A 15000-nucleotide genomic window follows, 5' to 3' on the forward strand; every position below is an offset into this window, starting at 1 on the left:
TTGGGCGAACAGTACTTCGCCCACGGTCAACTCTACATGGGCTGTTCACGCGTTAGGAGGCGCAATGATGTTTTCATGTTTTCGCCCAAAGGGACAGCTAGGAACGTCGTATACACAGAAGTATTGGAGTGAAGAGAAGACGTTGCAACCTACACATGCGCCTTCGTTCCCTAGGGTTTGGTGGGGCGGTGTTAAAAGGGCCGGCATGTGCAACCTTATCACCTCTGCCTGTCAAACTCCCAACCCATGCGTTCCCATCGTGACACTGATCCCGCAGAACTGGGTTGAGTGTGCTAAACAAAACCAGAAAATGCACTTTGACTGTCATAGATTTTCTTCATGCATGCAAGGGAACGGTGCCTTGAATGCCTTAATGCCTTTTAGGCTTCATTTTACAAAATAACGGTTCAATGAGTACAAAAAAGGGTAAAAATGTAAAGGGCATTGCTTATCAACAAAGTTTCTTACATACCCGGGCAACGCCGGGTTATGCTGCTAGTATATATATATAAATATATATATATATATGAGGATATATATATATTTAGAAGAAAAAAGTAGGATTAAAACTTCTGGCAGATATCAATCAAGCACTCAGTATTATAGAATAAGATTAAATTTCCTGCAATCAGATACCAGAAAATGTAAGTAGAATGGAAATTCCCAGTAAACCCTCGAGCATGACTGGTAAATCCAACAATAATATGATTTTCTTTGTACACATTATTTGTTGTTTTTGTTGTTGTTGTTTTTGTGTGTGTGTGTGAAGAAAATCATTTTATTTGTTGTTGTTAAATACTCTGGATTTACCTGTCATGCTTTATGATTTACCTGGAATTTGTATCCTACTTCATTTACTGGTGTCTGATTGCTGGAAATTTAATCTTATTCTGGACATTTTGAGACTTTTTTGAGAGAGGTGGTTATGACTGCCCTAGATTTTTGTAATACTAATATATTGACCTCCTGGAATCTGTCCAGAGACGTGCAACCAAACGCATACCCTCCATCAGACACCTACCATATTCTGAGCGCCTTGTTTCCCTGGGCATGGATTCACTGAAGCTCCGGCGTTTGGCGACGGACTTGGTAAACACCCACAAAGTTATCAACCACCTCACCAACAACAACACTGAACACCTTTTTGATCTCCATGTGTCTAACACACGTGGACATGCCTACAAAGTCAGAAAACAATACAGCTCCCATGACTTTCGGAAACATTTTTTCACGCTCAGAGTTGCTGAAGCATGGAATAAACTGCCTGCGTCAGTTGTTGACTGCCATGACACTGCATCTTTTAAGGCCCTCATGCTTTCCGAAATCCGCCGAAACTTCACCTGATTATATATACACTTTAGATGAGTTGTAGTGCACCTGAGCACTGTACACAATTATTATTATTATTATTATTATTATTATTATTGTTACTATCCATCTTATAAGCTGACCTGCCCACTTTTTTTCATTTCGGATTGAAGGCGACGACTGTAACAGCATTTGACCATAGCTTACTAAACACTATTTGTCACGGTTGACTAGTTTGCAGAATGCAACTGGGACGTTTGGAAACTGGCTGTGCAATAAAGTTTTGTGCTAAGCTGGGTAAAATTGCTACAGAGATTTATGAAAAGCTGCAGACTGGTCATGGATCGACTTTTTCACTGGTCCGAAAGGTGAGAGAGAGACAATAAGAATTGTGGGAGGGAGATGGCAGAATCGTTAGCATGCTGGGCGAAATGCTTAGCAGTATTTCATCTGCCGTTACATTCTGAATTCAAATTCCACCGAGGTCGACTTTGTCTTTCATCCTTTCGGGGTTGATGAATTAAGTACCAGTTACGCACTGGGGTCGATGTAATCAACTTAATCCCTTTGTCTGTCCTTGTTTGTCCCCTCTATGTGTAGCCCCTTGTGGGCAATAAAGAAATGAGAAACGTTAGCGCACAGGGCGAAATGCTTAGCGGTATTTCATCTGCTGCTACATTCTGAGTTCAAATTCCGTCGAGGTCGACTTTGCCTTTCATCCTTTTGGGGTTAATTAAATAAGTACCAGTTACACATTGGGGTCGATATAATCGACTTAATCCATTTGTCTGTCCTTGTTTGTCCCCTTTGTGTTTAGCCCCTTGTGAGTAGTAAAGAAATAGGTATTTCGTCTGCCGTTACATTCTGAGTTCAAATTCCGCCAAGGTCAACTTTGTCTTTCATCCTTGAGGGGTCAATAAATTAAGTACCAGTTATGCACTGGGGTTAATATAATCGACTTAATCCGTCTGTCTCTCCTTGTTTGTCTCCTCTGTGTTTAGCCCCTTGTGGGTAGTAAAGAAATAGGTATTTCGTCTGCCGCTACGTTCTGAGTTCAAATTCTGCTGAGGTCGACTTTATCTCTAATCCTTTCGGGGTCGATTAAATAAGTACCAGTTACGCACTGGGGCAATGTAATCGACTTAATCCCTTTGTCTATCCTTGTTTGTCCTCTCTGTGTTTAGCCCCTTGTGGGTAGTAAAGAAATAAGAAACGTTACCACGTCAGGCGAAATGCTCAGCAGTATTTCATCTGCTGTTACGTTCTGAGTTCAAATTCCGCCGAGGTCAACTTTGCCTTTCATCCTTTCAGGGTCGATAAATTAAGTACCAGTTATGCACTGGGGTCGATGTAATCGACTTAATCCCTTTGTCTGTCCTTGTTTGTCCCCTCTATGTGTAGCCCTTTGTGGGCAGTAAAGAAATAAGTCTTGTAGGAGGGAGATGGGTGTCAGAATCTCAGAACTGGTTGAGAAAATATGCTGTCATCCAGATGAAGACCCTCGTGTGTCTATAAAGACTGTAAGCATACCGTTTGGAGTTGGTGTGGCAACTGTACACAGAATTACTCATGAAGATATGAACATGTGTAAAATTTATTCTGAAGGCACTCAGTGACGAACAGAAGAAAAGACGCATTGGTAGCAGCAGGAAGATAGTTGAGCTGATTAGCTCTAAGCCAAGAGTACTTGAGATTCTGGTGACCTGTAATGAAAGTTAGCACCATTGTTATGATCCAGACACTAAGAGCCAGAGTGACCAATGGAAGCATCCTGGCTCCCTCAGACCCGGAAAAACAAGTCCACTAGAAAGCTCGTGGTGATCCCCATTTTTGACAGAAAGTGCATCGTTTATGTCAACTGGGTTCCCTCTGGTCAGATGGTCAAGAAAGAGTACTTTGTGAAGGTTTTCAAGGAGTTCAAGGAGTTCAAGGCCATTTGGGTCGGTGGCACCTCTGCATCAGGGCAATGCACCCGTCCCCAGTTCCATCCTGGTAACTAACTGCTTGATACAGATGGGTATGAAGGCTATCACTTGCTATCTCTCTACAGTCCAGACCTTGCTCCCTGTGATGTTCGGTTGTTACCCAAGCAGAAGAACCCGAGAGGAAGCCCTTTTGATGACATTGAGATGAAGGAACTATGACAAGTGTCCTGGACATCTTCACTTTGGAGGACCTTCATAGGCCTTCATGAAGTGGCTGCAGTGCTACAACAAGTGCATTGATATCAGAGGACCCTACTTTGAAGGAGATTAGGGGTTTGTACTTCTTTGAAATTAATAAATGTCTCTCCTGCAAAAATTTCAAAACGCCTGAAATACACCTTGTATATATTGAAAACAGTGAATTCCTACCATCATTACACTCTTATCCACAAACACACACAAGCAATTATGTGTCTACTACCCTTTATTTTGTATACTAAACAATGAGGGAACTGCTGGAAACAGTTACCAAATCTCCCTCAAAAATTGTGATATTGTCTTAAAAAAGGAAGGACACTTTTAATAATGGAGCTGTAAAAAGGAAAAATATGACATGTTTGTCAAAGTAGAAATGCTTTTGATTAAGTGAGAGTGTACCTGGTCAGCACTGACCTGGGGTTAAACAACAGCAAAAGCAATTGCATAAAGGTTGCACCCAAGGTATTCACTAACTGTGCACTAAGATATCTACAAAATGTATACAATTGATGTGTGAGTTTATTCACAATAACTATAGAGGTTATATATTCATACAGAATATATCTAAACAGGATGTAAACAGATAGGCTTATGTTATTTATAATTATATTCTTTTCTCTCTCTCTTTTTTTTTATTTTTTACTGGTTTTCAGTTGGTTGATTATGTGGCCACCACTCTGAATGTAACCTACATACGATTTGTAAACACTCACTCTACAACTTTGAATTGTTTGTCATGTGTTCTGTATTCAGAGCCTTGAACTGCTTTTGTGCAGCACATACGTGAAGCGTAGGAAAAGTCTGTGTGCAGTTTGGGAATAGCTGGTGCACACATGTAATGCTAACTTGACAGTTTTTTATACAGATGCAATGCAGTGTGTGTATGTGAACAGCTTGTATACAGCTTAAATGAAGCCTGTGAACGGTGAATAGTTTGTATGCAGCTGCAGTGCTGTCTGTGAACAGCTTGTATGTAGTTTATAAGTGTTCTGTGAGCAGCTTGTTGTGTCCTTGAGCAAGACACATTATTTCACATTGCTCCAGTTCACTCAGCTGAAGAAATGAGTTGCGATGTTACAGGTGCCAAGCTGTATCACCCCCTTTGCCTTTCCCTTGGATAACACTGGTGGCATAGAGAGAGGAGGCCGGTATGCATGGGCGAGTGCTGGTCTTCCCTAAACAACCTTGACCGGACTTGTGCCTGGGAGGGTAACATTCTAGGTGCAATCCCATGGTCAGTCATGACCGAAGTTGGGTCTCAAATATATATATATATATTATATTATATATATATATATATATATATATATATATATATATATATTATATATATATATATATTATTATATATATATATATATATATATATATATCTATATATATATATATATATATATATATATATATATATATATATATATATATATAATATATAATATATATATATATATATATATATATATTATATATATATATATATATATAATATATATATATATATATATATATATATATATGTATATATATATATATGTATGTATATAGTGAAGGCGCATGGGTCAGTGGTTAGAGTGTCGAGCTTACGATCATGAGGTTGTGACTTCGAAGCCCGGACCGGGCTGCGTATTGTCTTCTTGAGCAAGACACTTTATTTCACGTTGCTCCAGTTCACTCAGCTGTAGAAATGAGTTGCGACGTCACAGATGCCAAGCTGTATCGGCCTTTGCTTTTCTCTTGGATAACACTGGTGGCATGGAGAGGGGAGGCCAGTACGAATGGGCGATTGCTGGTCTTCGCTAAACAAACTTGCCCTGACTTGTGCCTGGGAGGGTAACATTCTAGGTGTAATCCCATGGTCAGTCATGACCAAAGGGGGATCTCAGAGCAGCTTGTATGCAACCAATGTGCACTCTGCAAGCAGCTCACATGCAATCTATATGCAGTCTGTAAACAACTTTATATAGCTGCTTGTGAACAGCTTCTATGCAACTGTATGCAGTCTGTGAACAACTTGTATGCAGTGCAGCCAATGTACAGTTTGTGAGCAGCTTGTATGCAGTTTATACGCAGTTTGTATGTAAGCTATATGCAGTTCCTATGCATTCAATTTGAAACTAATGTCTTGTTTATTTTTTTTTTGTCTGTTTGTTTTTAGGTGGTGGAATTAATGTTAATAATCTACAGAAAATTCTGGAAATTTCTGGTGCACAAGAATTCCATGGATCAGCACGTGAAACGCGGGATTCTTTGATGGCATTTCATACAGCATCTGCAGTCAAGATGGGTGGCACTTCTGAATCAGAATTCTGCATTCGGGTAACATCAGCAAGTCTTGTGAAACAGTTAGTTTCCATAGCAACAGAGCACTGGGCCAAGGAATAATTGTAGAGGTACACTTTAGCTTAACCTTCCAATTATCTCTATTCACTCCTTCATGGACCCTTTTACCCTGGAACCTTGCCATAACGTTTACCTTGGAGCCATCAAGCACTGAAAACCGTCCGTCATGTTCTTCCAATGAATAACATGTTATAATCTCCATGGGTATCATTATGCCCCAGCCTCACCAGATCTCTTCACAACTATCAGGTGCTGAGTTTGGCCCCATCATGTGATACCTTGGACAAATGTCTTTTCGGACCAAAGCCTTGTGAGTGAAATTTGGTAGACAAAAACTGTACAGAAGCCTTACAGATGCATATCATCACCATCATCATTGTCGTCATCACCACCATTATCATCATCATCGTCATCATCATCATCATTACCGTCATCGCTTTCATTGTCATCTTTAATGTCCATTTTCAAAACTTACATGAGTTAAATGGTTCAACAGAATCCGATGAGTCACAGACCTGTACCATGCCCCAACGTCTGCTTCAGTATGGTTTCTGTGGTTGGGTGCCCTTCCTAATGCCCACCTCTTCAAAATGTTTACAGGATGCTTCTTTTTGCTCGTTTTTGGCCTGGCACCAACACTGTTTGCAAGGCTAAAGAGCCCTCTCAATTTAGAAGATAGGGAGGCAGATTTGTTCTAAATGTTGAGAGGGTAAAGTATGGAATCAGGGACAGGTATAGGATTCCTTGCTGTTGAAGGTCTACTTGAATATGCTGGATGACATAAGGGTGGATGGGAGAATTTGGGGTGGAGTGGAAAAGAGAGATAAAGATGGTGGTGATGACGAAGTGGTCCACAGGATGTCAGTTTCTCATAGGGTTAATTACGCGGCATTGACACCTCCAGTGGTTGGTGGCACTCATTTACAGCTGAGTGGACTGGTGCAGCATGAAATGAAAGAGGAGTACATACCACATGGTCTTGGAAACCAAGCCATGCACACATACATGCATGCAAATGCACACATGTATGTGTGTGCGTACACACACATACGTACACACACACACATGCATGCAAACACATACACATGCACACACACATATGCATACACATGTTCACATACATGCATGCAAAAACACATGTACACACACACATTCACACATGCACTTACACACACACACACACACACAGAGCTGCGTGGTTAAGAAGTTCATTTGGTAAACATATGATTCGGGGTTCAATCCAACTGCTTGGCCCTTCAAGCCAAACATCTTCTACTGTAGCTAGTCAAACACTGACACTCCGTCAGTTACAACAACAAGGGTTCCAGTTGATCCGATCAGTGGAACAGCCTGCTCATGAAATTAGCATGCAAGTGGCTGAGTACTCCACAGACACACATACCATTAACATAGTTCTCAGGAAGATTCAGCATAGCACAGAATATGGCAAGGCCGGTCTTTTTGAAATACAGGTACTAATCGTTTTTGCCAGCCGAGTGGATTGGAGCAATGTGAAGTAAAGTGCCCTGCTCAAGAACACAACACTCCCCTGAGAAAGCCCTTACTGCTAAACCATTCAAGTTCACTAAAAACTTTCTCACACATGCACACACTCATGCATACTTCAACGCCACTCCACCAGATCCTTCCTTCTTAGGCACCAGCTTCCTGTTACGTAGTCATGATGTTGAAATGCTTCTCTCTGTTGGGCTGCTCCCATCTTTCAAACCCTTAAAATTATGTCAATTGTTTCTTCTCGCACTCGTCTTCTTTTTAGTTCTTTCTTTTCTTTCATTCTTTGTTTGTTTGTTTGTTTGTTTCTTTCTTTCGTTTGTAATTCATTCTCAGCTTCTCGTCATCTTTTCATTTTTTAAATTTTAAATTTTTCCTTTTTTCATTTTTCTACATTTTCCATCATTTTTTTCTTCTTCATTGTATGTTCCAGCAGAAGATTTGATTTGGCTTTTCTCAAATGCGAAAAACTTCAACCAAGATCAAAAAGTTAACAGAAGAAATGACAGATGGTTATGTGCAGGCCCTTCTGAAGCTCCAAGTGTTACGCATACAAAATTTCCTGCAACTGTCATGGTTTTAGGGGTTGTCAGCAATGAAGGAGATGTTATGCTTCCTTACTTCTTCCCATAAGGCCTTAGAGTTAACAGATGGTTATGTGCAGACCCTTCTGAAGCTCCAAGTGTTATACATACAAAATTTCCTGCAACTGACATGGTTTTAGGGGTTGTTAGCAATGAAGGAGATGTTATGCTTCCTTACTTCTTCCCACAAGGCCTTAGAGTTAATTCTCCCACCTACAATGAGATCCTGGAAATAATTGTTAAGCCCTGGATAGACAGTGTATACAATGGAAGGCCATATGTGTTTCAGTAAGATTCTGCACTATCACACATGACTCTAGTAACACAGGAATGGATGGCTGAAAATATTCATGATCACATAACGCCTAACATTTGGCCTCCTAATTCCCCAGATCTCAATCCATTGGACTATTACATGTGGAGCTTTGTTGAGACAGAAGTCAATGAACACGCCCATAACACCAAAGATTCTTTGAAAGCTACCATAGTCAGAGTATTGTCCAAAATGAACCAGGACCACTTGATTCGAGCATGTAAATAATTTAGATCTCATATAGAAACAGTAGTTGAAGCTGAGGGTAGCTTTATTGAATAACATTATAGAAAAGAAGGTTTATTTTTATCCTCAAAGCATTTTTTGATAAATAAAGTTATTATCCGTTATTATATATCTGCTTGTTTATAAACATAAATCTGTCCTCAAATATCTTACGCACCCTGTATATACAACCTTGGAATGAACAGAATGGGAGATCATTGTGTCAAAATGACATGAGAAACTTTGTTGCAACTCAACCAGCATTAACAGGCTTAGGGGTGCAAGACAAAGTGGGTGCAAATTTACCACTTGCACTGACCTGTAATAATCATACTTGCAAGATCTGTGGGCTCCTTTGCAAATTGTTGGTATGACTCAAATGTCACATTCGACATAAACATTGTGACTGACAGAGTAGATTGTCAGATCCTCATATGTCAAAGCTGGCAGGCGAGTCCGTCATATACATATACATACAATGATGATTTTTAATTTCTCTAATATTGCTTTTTAGGATTTTGAGTGTAAAAACTGTGCTTGTTTTGCAAAAAACTACAATTTGACATCAGCTCTAACTCCTTATCACTACAAACATGCCAAGCTGAAAGGAGAATCACTATCATAAACCTATCATATGTTCATGACAAGCAGGAAATACATAAAGTAGCATGGAAAATGAGGTTTGGAACAGGAAGTGACATCCATGAAGTGGCATTTTATAAAGTGGCATTCATTGGTGGTCAAATTGATCTCAGCAGGATTTGAAATATGTGTACTTTAAGTTCAAACCCAGTGCAGGCCACATTTGCCTTTTGTCCTTTTAAAAACTAGGGAGTCGATTCTCCTTTCTTCTCTCTGCCTGACTTTCTGTAACCCTCTCTCTCTCTCTCTCCTCCTTTCATCTCTCTCTCTCTCTTTCTAACTCACTCTCTCTCCCTTCTTCCTCAATCTTTCACACCCTCCATCCATTTATCTCTACCTTTCTCTGTCTACCTCTCTTTCTCTCTCTACATTTCTTTTTCTACTTCTCTCTCTAGCTCTCTTTACTTCTCCCTTCCTCCTCACTTTCTCTCCCTCCCTCTCCATCTGTATCCCTTCTTTCATGCTCTTTCTGTTTCTCTGTCTCTCTTTCTCTCTCCTTCCCTTCTTCCTTTCTCTCTCTCCTTCCCTTCTTCCTTTCTCTCTCTCCTTCCCTTCTCCTTTGCTCTCTCTCCTTCTCTCTCATTTATTATTAATGATGTAAGCGACCTAATCCCTTCCCCCAAATTTGAGGCCTTGAGCTTCCAGCAGAAAGGGTTATTACTAAAAATTATTGTGCCAAGCAGGCTTAGGCTCATATCCACCTTTCTAGCCTATCATACTCAATCTCCTATCTACAATATGACTGCTTTAGGTATAAAGCAGTGTTTTTTTTCATGCATAGACATGGCTGTGTGGTAAGAAGCTTGCTTCCCAACCACATGGTTCCAGGTTCAGTCCCACTGCATGGTGGGCAAGTGTCTTCTACTCTAGCCTCGAGCCTACCAAAGCCTTGTGAGTGGATTTGGTAGACGGAAACTGAAAGAAGCCCCTTCATATATATATATATGTATGTAATTGTGTCTGTGTTTGTCCCCACCACCATTGCTTGACAACTGGTGTTGGTGTGTTTACATCTGCATAACTTAGCGGTTTGGGAAAAGAAACCAATAGAATAAGTACTAAGCTTACAAAGAATAAGTCCTGGGGTCAATTTGTTCGACTAAAAGCAGTGCTCCAGCATGGCCGTGGTCAGAATGACTGAAACACATAAAAGAGTTGAGAGTATATACTGGCAAATATGTCACATGCCTCACAAACCTAGACAAGTTTTGTCCTAACCAATTTGTAGACTTAATTAACCCCTTAGCATTCAAACTGGCTGCATCCAGTCAAAATATTCCACCAGTTTTATGTTCAAACTGACCAGATCTGGCCTCTCACACCTATCCTACAATGTCCTTCTAAAAATAAGTAATCTCATCAAAATCTCAAAGCTACAAGATAATGCATGATTAATTCAGAACAAGGTGAGTAAATAAGCATTGCATTTGACAGAATAATCTGAATGGTAAAGGGTTGATCCTTTAGCATTCAAACCGGTCAAATATGGCCAAAATATTCGACCAGTTTTATGTTCAAACTGGCCAGCTCTGGCCTCTCACACCTACCCAACAATGTCCTAAAAATAAGTAATCTCATCATCAAAATCTCAAAGCTATGAGATAATACAGGATTAATTGAAAACAATTTGAATAAATAAGCATTACATTTGACAGAATAAGATGAATTCTAAAGGATTAAAATAGTCATTAAATGCTAGTTTTTTAGGTCAGCTCTAATTGAGCGGACTTGTGATCAAAGGCTTTCCAACCATGACTGTCTCTTAATCTCAATTTATTCTGTATCCAAGACTACATTATCTAATGTGTTCTACTGTTGTTTTTGTCTATTAAATGCTATGATTCGAGAAAGATTTAGCTGCTTTTTCTTGTAGGTCAAGCAATCATATGGAAGCTACCCCCCTTGGATCAGTACCAATAGGCTCACTGTCACTCATATTTGCTGGTTTTATTTCATTATTTACTCTGTTCGGCTAAAGCAATAGAAAACACGTTCAGGCTCCCATCACATCAACATCAGCAGTTGCCATCATCATCATCATCATCACCACCACCACCACCGTCACCATCATCACCGTTATCACCATCTGTCTCCTCTTCATCTTTATCATCATCATCATCATCATCATCATCATCATCATCACCACCGTCACCATCATCACCGTTATCACCATCTGTCTCCTCTTCATCTTTATCATCATCATCATCATCATCATCATCACCACCGTCACCATCATCACTGTTATCACCATCTGTCTCCTCTTCATCTTTATCATCATCATCATCATCTTATTGTCAGTCTAAATTCTTTTTTTTATGGTATCGGGCCATGCCTGCATTACCCCTTTTGTTCTGATCCTTTTGTCATTTCCTTTAAAAATGTGATCCCCTTGAGATCCACATTCACCATTTCTTCCTATAACTTCTCCAGTTTTGTTTGTTTTTTTTTTCCTTCTGCAGGTTCCTGTTTCCTGGGATTGTTCAGTTCTTCTTTACAGAATCATCCACTCCTATCCATGCTTTGTAAAAATAATAATAATAATAAAATACAAGTAAACCATTATACTGACATGTTTTTATCTTGTATCTTTTACTTGTTTTAGACTATGGCCATGCTGGGGCACTGCCTCAAAGAATTTTGTATTGTCAAATGAAACAACCCCAGTACTTATTTTTTTAAAGCCGGGTGCTTATTCTATCAGTTTCTTTTGCTGAATCGCTAAGTGATTGGGACATAAACACACCCACACTGGTTGCTAAGCATTGCTGGTGGGGGTAACAAACATAGACACAAACACACACACACACACACATATGATGAGCTTCTTTCAGTTTCCATCTACCAAATCCACTCTCAAGGGTTTGGTCGAAGACACTTGTCTAAGGTGCCATGCAGTGGGACTGAACCCAGAACCATGTGGTTTGGAAGCTAAGTTCTTACCACACAGCCACACCTGCGCCTATGTGAAATCCTTTGGAATAACTTGGTATTGTTATTCTTGTTGTTGTTTAACCCCAGGTCAGATTTCATCAAGTAATCTAGCCTACTTGTTTAAGTCATCAGACTGCGGCCATGCTGGGGCACCAGCTTGAAGAATTTTAGTCAAATGAATCGACCCCAAGACCTTTTTATTTTTTAAACCTGGTACTTATTTTATTGATGTCTTTTGCTGAACTGCTAAGTTATGGAGACATAAACACACCAGCATCAGTTGCCAAATGTGTGCACACACACACAGATATATATATATATATATATATACAATGGGCGTCCTTCAGTTCCCATCTACCAGATCTATTCATAAGGCTTTGGTCAGCCTGGGGCTTTAGTAGAAGACACTTGCCCAAGGTGCCACACTATCGGACTGAACCTGGAACCATGTGGTTGGGAAGCAAGCTTCTTACCACAGGATATTTTTCTTCCATACACATCGGATGGCTTTGGAGATCCAGTGGAGTAAAATAGGAATTAAAGGGGTCCAGGGGTCTGTAGGTAAAAAATGGTTGAGAACCACTGATGAAGGGTATGATTAAAAGGAGAGCTGGTTGCTATTTTCGGGAAGTTGTACAACCACATAGAAGCTTTGTCATTGGCTCAGAAAAACTTGATGTTAGTTGGAGACAATGCTGATGATGGGGGATGGGGGGGGGGAGAGTTTCAGGAAATATTATCTTTGACTTCACAACTAATGTTATTACTGGATCAACTTCAACAACCGGATGTTAATTGTTTTGGCTTCTATTGGATATTTTCTTCTTAATCACTAACAAGTGTCCACTGAGAAATATCAAGCAAAACTTACTATAATGACTATTATTTAAAAAAAAAAAGAAAAAAAAAACACAGCTCATGTTTTTGTTGTTTATTTGTGTATTTAGATTTTAAAGATTTTATTTCAAATTGCTATTTATTTAGAAAATATGTTTTCATTTATTATCATCATCTCATCTTATCTATCTAATTGTTGGAATTTTGCTAAAAAAAGGAATATAGCTATTAAATTCTCTTCAAACACTCCTTTACCATAAAAAAAAAAGAGAAGGACACTTTTTGGATAAAGCATATAGATATAGTATCTGATTATAAAACTAGATGGTGATGGCTATGGATGGAATCTGTTATATTTTATCTATTCTCTTCAAACACTCCTTTACCATAAAAAAAAAGGGAAGGACACTTTTTGGATAAAGCATATAGATATAGTATCTGATTATAAAACTAAATGGTGATGGCTATGGATGGAATCTGTAATATTTTATCTATTACTTGTTTCCATCTTTGGACTGCATCCATGCTGAGACACTGCACTGAAGAATTTTAGTCAAATAAATTAACTTCAGTACTTGTTTTTGAAGCCTGGTACTTTTTCTATCGGTGTCTTTTGCCAAACTGCTAAGTTACAGAGATGTAAACACACCAACACCAGTTCTCAAGTGGTGGTGGGGAACAAAATTGAACTTTCCCTTATTGGTTTCATATTGCATATATCCACCATTATTTTATAAATTATGTAACCAATACATAAGCTCTGTAAATAGCACTATGCAAATAACTGACAAATGTAATGTCAAATACAATAGCAAACAAACGCAATGCCATTATAAAAAGAACCAGTTAAATAGGTTACAGACTTTTACAAAAAGCTTCAATAGAAATAGAATTACATAGGCGCAGTAGTGGCTGTGTGGTAAGTAGCTTGTCAAACAACCACATGGTTCCGGGTTCAGTCCCACTGCGTGGCACCTTGGGCAAGTGCCTTCTACTATAGCCCCGGGCCAACCAAAACCTTGTGAGTGGATTTGGGAGATGGAAACTGAGAGAAGCCCGTCATATATATGTATATATATATATGTATATATATAGGCATAGGAGTGGCTGTGCGGTAAGTAGCTTGTTTACCAACCACATGGTTTCGGGTTCAGTCCCACTGTGTGGCACCTTGGGCAAGTGCCTTCTATTATAGCCCCGGGCCGACCAAAGCCTTGTGAGGGGATTTGGGAGACGGAAACTGAGAGAAGCCCGTCGTATATATGTATATATATATGTATATATATAGGCATAGGAGTGGCTGTGCGGTAAGTAGCTTGTTTACCAACCACATGGTTTCGGGTTCAGTCCCACTGTGTGGCACCTTGGGCAAGTGCCTTCTATTATAGCCCCGGGCCGACCAAAGCCTTGTGAGGGGATTTGGGAGACGGAAACTGAGAGAAGCCCGTCGTATATATGTATATATATATATGTATATATATAGGCGTAGGAGTGGCTGTGCGGTAAGTAGCTTGTTTACCAACCACATGGTTCCGGGTTCAGTCCCACTGCGTGGCAAGTGGCAAGTGCCAAGTGCCTTGGGCAAGTGCCTTCTACTATAGCCCCGGGCCGACCAAAGCCTTGTGAGTGGATTTGGGAGATGGAAACTGAGAGAAGCCCGTCATATATATGTATATATATAGGCGTAGGAGTGGCTGTGCGGTAAGTAGCTTGTTTACCAACCACATGGTTTCGGGTTCAGTCCCACTGCGTGGCACCTTGGGCAAGTGTCTTCTACTATAGCGTCGGGCCGACCAAAGCCTTGTGAGTGTATTTGGTAGATGGAAACTGAAAGAAGCCCGTCGTATATATGTATATATATATATATATGCGTTTGTGTGTCTGTGTCTGTCTTCCTAGCATTGCTTGACAACCGATGCTGGTGTGCTTATGTCCCCGTTACTTAGTGGTTCGGCAAAAGAGACCGATAGAATAAGTACTGGGCTTACAAAGAATAAGTCCCGGGGTCGAGTTGCTCGATTAAAGACGGTGCTCCAGCATGGCCACAGTCAAATGACTGAAACAACTAAAAGAGAAAAGATATATATATATATATGTGCGTGTTTGTGTGTCTGTGTCTGTCCCC

At 39.9% G+C, this 15000-nt stretch overlaps 1 protein-coding gene across 3 annotated transcripts in view; it reads left to right on the plus strand.

Moving 5' to 3' along the window:
* The window catches only part of LOC115219194 (copper homeostasis protein cutC homolog), a 39234-nt gene that overhangs the window by 17011 nt on the left and 7223 nt on the right, over nucleotides 1-15000 (plus strand). The window contains exons 8-9 of one of the 3 annotated variants that reach the window (XM_029789313.2): nucleotides 5647-5881; nucleotides 11567-11653. In XM_029789313.2, the coding sequence (XP_029645173.1) occupies nucleotides 5647-5873 (227 nt within the window). In that variant the 3' untranslated portion in view covers nucleotides 5874-5881; nucleotides 11567-11653. Of the gene's footprint in view, nucleotides 1-5646; nucleotides 5882-7776; nucleotides 8233-11566; nucleotides 11654-15000 lie in introns of those variants that run through there. The other 2 variants (XM_036509139.1, XM_036509138.1) reach the window with 2 other exon arrangements.

This window comes from Octopus sinensis, linkage group LG14 (genome assembly GCF_006345805.1).
Source record: "Octopus sinensis linkage group LG14, ASM634580v1, whole genome shotgun sequence".
NCBI lineage: Eukaryota > Metazoa > Mollusca > Cephalopoda > Octopoda > Octopodidae > Octopus > Octopus sinensis.